Here is a 4,214-nt window from a genome sequence, read left to right on the forward strand (position 1 = left end):
GCGCACTAGAGGCGGTTTAGCCAATCACAACACACTGGGCTAGCTAATCAATCAGAGCCCATCGCCTATTTCTGAGGGCGGGGCTTCATAAAAACAGGAAAAGATCAGCCCGTTTCTCAGAGAAGGGACAGAGAGGTGTGGAATAAAGGTAAATTATGTGAAAAATAATGCGTTTTTTTTTTTAAACGAAGCATTAACACATGTTAGACTGCACCCCATAAACACAATCAAGCCTAGAAAAAACCCAGTGAACCACCCCTTTAAAGACTTACACTTTAATACCACTTCGATGAAGCGGGTAACTCACGGGTCTCACACACACACACACACACACACACACACACACATAAACAAATGCACTACAGAAGTGGGAATAATGCAAAACTGCTCAGAAATCGTCATATGAGCAACAAAGGAGGAATGAAACGGAGAGAGATGCTGGGTGATGTTGAGGGATGAACTTTAAGTAGAACACAAGAATACAGTCTTTCATTAAGAAAAAAACACCAAGCATCAATATGACAACACACTGTGTCGCAGATTCTTTTCCCAAAAGCTTTGCATTGAATTTCCCCTTCTAACAGAGTGGGTTTTACAGGCTTTCTAAGGTTCAATTTTCATCTTCATAGGAACTTTCAGGTAGGGACTCATAATATTAATTTTCGCTGTGCTCCATTTCACAGGTTGGGCTTCCCCATGATGCTGATGACCTGCACGATAGGCATGTGCTACCTGCTTGCAACTCACATCGGACTTCGCTGGAACACATAAACGGTCCCTCTACATGGGTAAGCTAAAAGACTTTGGGTGTGTCTGCAGTTTGCTTTGTGTGTGTGTGTGTGTGTGTGTGTGTGTGTTTTGAATGACACATCTGTTCTTCTTGGAAGGATCCATGTAGACCTGGTTCATCCGGAGGGACTAAGCTTTACATGCAGGAGAGGTACAGAGACGATAAACCATGTGAACATCTGATCATCTGCTGTATACTTACAGGTGTATCACACTGCTATGGTGCTACTGCTGCTTTGTGATAATGCTACAAAGTGAGAGGTTTTTGGAAAACCTGTATATTTTTGCCAAAAAATGCAGAAAACCAGAAGATTCCTTTTTTAAAATAAAAAATATGCTTATATTATTTATTGATGCACAGTTTGAATTATGACCTTTTCATTTTTGAGGCATCTGCTGAAAGGGATCTTCTGTGGCCCACAATTGTTGAAATGTTGGACGGTTTAGAATTCTAAAAATGATATAATTTACATAATTTACCATATTCAGATAATCTATATAGTTATCCATTCATTTCATGTTGAAAATTTTGACCCACCGATGTGTGCTTATAAATTGAAATGCAAAGGTTATATATATTATATTAAATATATTATAATATTATTCATAATGACTTTCACTGCACCTTATAATCTGATTTATGTTGTACTGTAAATAATTGTAACCACATATATAACACATTATAATGCTTACTTAAATGTTGATCACAAATAACAATGTGTGTTTAATGCTCTTTAAAGGTGAATAGTGAAAGGTAAATATTAACTGGTTACAGTTGTTTACAAGTATGAATGTGAATACTTTTATAAAAATGAAGACCTCTATAATGCATTATACAGTGCATATATAGGATATAGTGTGGATATAGGACACATAGAAAGGGTTACCACTGGGGATGTTGCCAGGCATTTGGTTTGTTTGCATCAACAAGAAAATCTTGCATCTGATTACAAGGAGAGAGTTTATGTAATCAGTGATGCATTAGATGTTTTTTAGTCAGTTCCCACCATTTTTTCTAATTTAATTTGGGCAATTCAGCAATGACCTAATTAATCATTGCTACACTCTAAAAAATGCTGGGTTGTTTCAACCCAACTTTGGGTCAAATATGGACTAACCTAACTTTTGGGTTAAAAATTGAATGTAAAAATTTAACCCAACGGCTGGGTTAGTCCATATTTGACCCAAAGTTGGGTTGAAACAACCCAGCATTTTTTAGAGTGTATCACAATCCACGACAGAACTACCAGCTATATTGGAATTAATTATGTAAGTAAATCTATGCAAATAGGCCACCGTATAAGATAGGTCCTTCCTGAAACTGTATTTAAGAATTCATTTATGTGTAGATAAATAATAAGCAGTAAATTATAACTTCACTTTAATGTGTTTGATTTTTAATTGATTATACTATAGTACCATGTAGGCTACCTGTAGAGGTTACATTTGAGGATAGTTATAAATAATAAATAATAGTTGTAAATAATATAGTCACCCAATTCTTTGTAACTCATGTTGCCCCTGGTGGATTTTTTATTTTTGCCCATTATGAGCACTTGATGAAGACCTGTAAAGGATGATCAGTTGGTTGCTTGTCTGTATGTTCTGTTACTGGGACTAACAACCATTGTACAGTAAAAAAAAAAAAAGTTTGTACCATAAAACATCACTTGAGAATTTTGAGTTTCAATGTCTTGTAGAACATTTTGTGCACCAGTTACATGTTCAAATATCAGAACATATCAGACAAAGCATCTCAATCACACATGGGAAGAAACAATGTATTCGATTCATGATCACTGATCTGATATCAAATTTCGGTTTAAAAGAGAAAAAGGCATTACATCATGAGACAACTTCTGTAGTGCTTTGATTGGCGTCAGTTGCTGTAGGTTCACTTATGCTTCATGTGCAGTAATTGTGGGATATGCAGAGCATGACAAGTGGATCAATAATTGTAATTTGCCCATTTGTTTGTCATCACATGTCTGCTGCATATCTTGAATGCACATTATCAGTGAGTGAAGTTGAGCATGCATATCACCACACTACTACAAGAAACAGCTGGAATGCTGGAAGTGCAGGAAATGAATTTGGCAAACAGGTGCTGATTACATCCAGCAGCCATGAAATGTCACAGGCAACACTGGGCAATGGAGCAGTCACTCAGAAACCAGAATGCCTTTGCCTATTCCCTTGTATACATAAATTCCTAAATTCTTTTTTTCTGTTTTGGGGAGTTTCTATGCTATAAAGTACATCTTTAATTCATAAGAGGCAGTGAAATGCTACAAATTTAGCAAAAGCATGTTTTTTGTCAGTCTCAAACTTCAAATACTTCTGATCCATCTAAAAAAATTTACTCCGAGATTTAATATTTTCGAGGGAAAGCGGAGATCTTTATCTTTTTAGCAACATTTTTAAGTCACCACCCTATGTAGGATTTTCTTCACAAAGACAAATGCATTTCTGCAACCTAAGAAAAAAAGGCACATAAAAAGTCAACATTTATAAATGTACAAAAAAAAAAATCATATTTATGGTATGTCAAACAATAACAAAAAGTCTATGACAATTTCTTTTGACATTATTCTGACTTTTTATTTCATGATGTATGGCATGATAACACTGCTGAGCATTCGCAGAATCCACTGCATGTTTCAGTCTCGTAGAGCATTAGCATTCGGAGTTATTTCCTTGTAGTATCACTGTGACACATATGAAGCAAAATAAGACTTAAACTAGAACTTAAGAAAAATGTTGAACTGTCCATTCAAAACACTTTCCATCAAACGTATAAATAATGTTTTTGAAATGTTAAACAGTTTCCTTTTACACAGCAATGCTACAATTTTTGCATTTCATTTCTTGATCGTTTGAGTTTTGAATCTTTGTAAGCAATTTTGTCAGCTGGTTCAATTAGTTTCCAGCTTATTGTTCCCTTGACGTTCTATCAAACAAGGCAATGCACAGATTTATAGGGTAATGGTTGCGGAGAATAGCTTTTAACATGAGGCATTATGCTTCAGAAATGTCCCCGGGTCTACAGGCTCTTATTAGAAATGCGTATTAAATGGTGTATTGCAGAATTTGATGGAAAGAGTTTTTTTTCCTGATACCACCAGATTTACATTTTTAGCTATACAGCTGCTGTTTAACTATGTCCGTGCCTTTTTTAAAAGTACAACAGATACAAAGTAAAAAAGTTACAAAGCGTTAATAATAAAACAACAATCTTTAGCGAAAGTGTATTCAAACTGACAGAACAATGTTATCAAACTGTAATTTGGAGAATGCACTTCCAGTTCACTTCTGCTTGGTGATTAAGTCTGTTCTGTAAATGCTCTAGTTGCTTTCGGCTGCCAGATTAGACAGAAGTTAGCTACAATGAAGGGTCAAGATTGTTACCAGGATTATTGGGTGAT

General features: G+C 35.5%; 1 protein-coding gene across 1 annotated transcript in view; it reads left to right on the forward strand.

Annotated features, from left to right (window-relative positions):
• The window catches only part of LOC107716962 (P protein-like), a 93,462-nt gene extending 92,138 nt beyond the window's left edge, over positions 1-1,324 (forward strand). Inside the window, exon 24 of the mRNA XM_016523603.1 lies at positions 684-1,324. Within this exon, the coding sequence (XP_016379089.1) occupies positions 684-771 (88 nt within the window). The 3' untranslated portion in view covers positions 772-1,324. The remainder of the gene's footprint in view (positions 1-683) is intronic.
• The last annotated feature ends 2,890 nt before the right edge of the window (positions 1,325-4,214 follow it).

The sequence above is a fragment of the Sinocyclocheilus rhinocerous genome, unplaced genomic scaffold, assembly GCF_001515625.1.
Source record: "Sinocyclocheilus rhinocerous isolate Xijiao unplaced genomic scaffold, SAMN03320098_v1.1 scaffold3102, whole genome shotgun sequence".
Classification (NCBI taxonomy): domain Eukaryota; kingdom Metazoa; phylum Chordata; class Actinopteri; order Cypriniformes; family Cyprinidae; genus Sinocyclocheilus; species Sinocyclocheilus rhinocerous.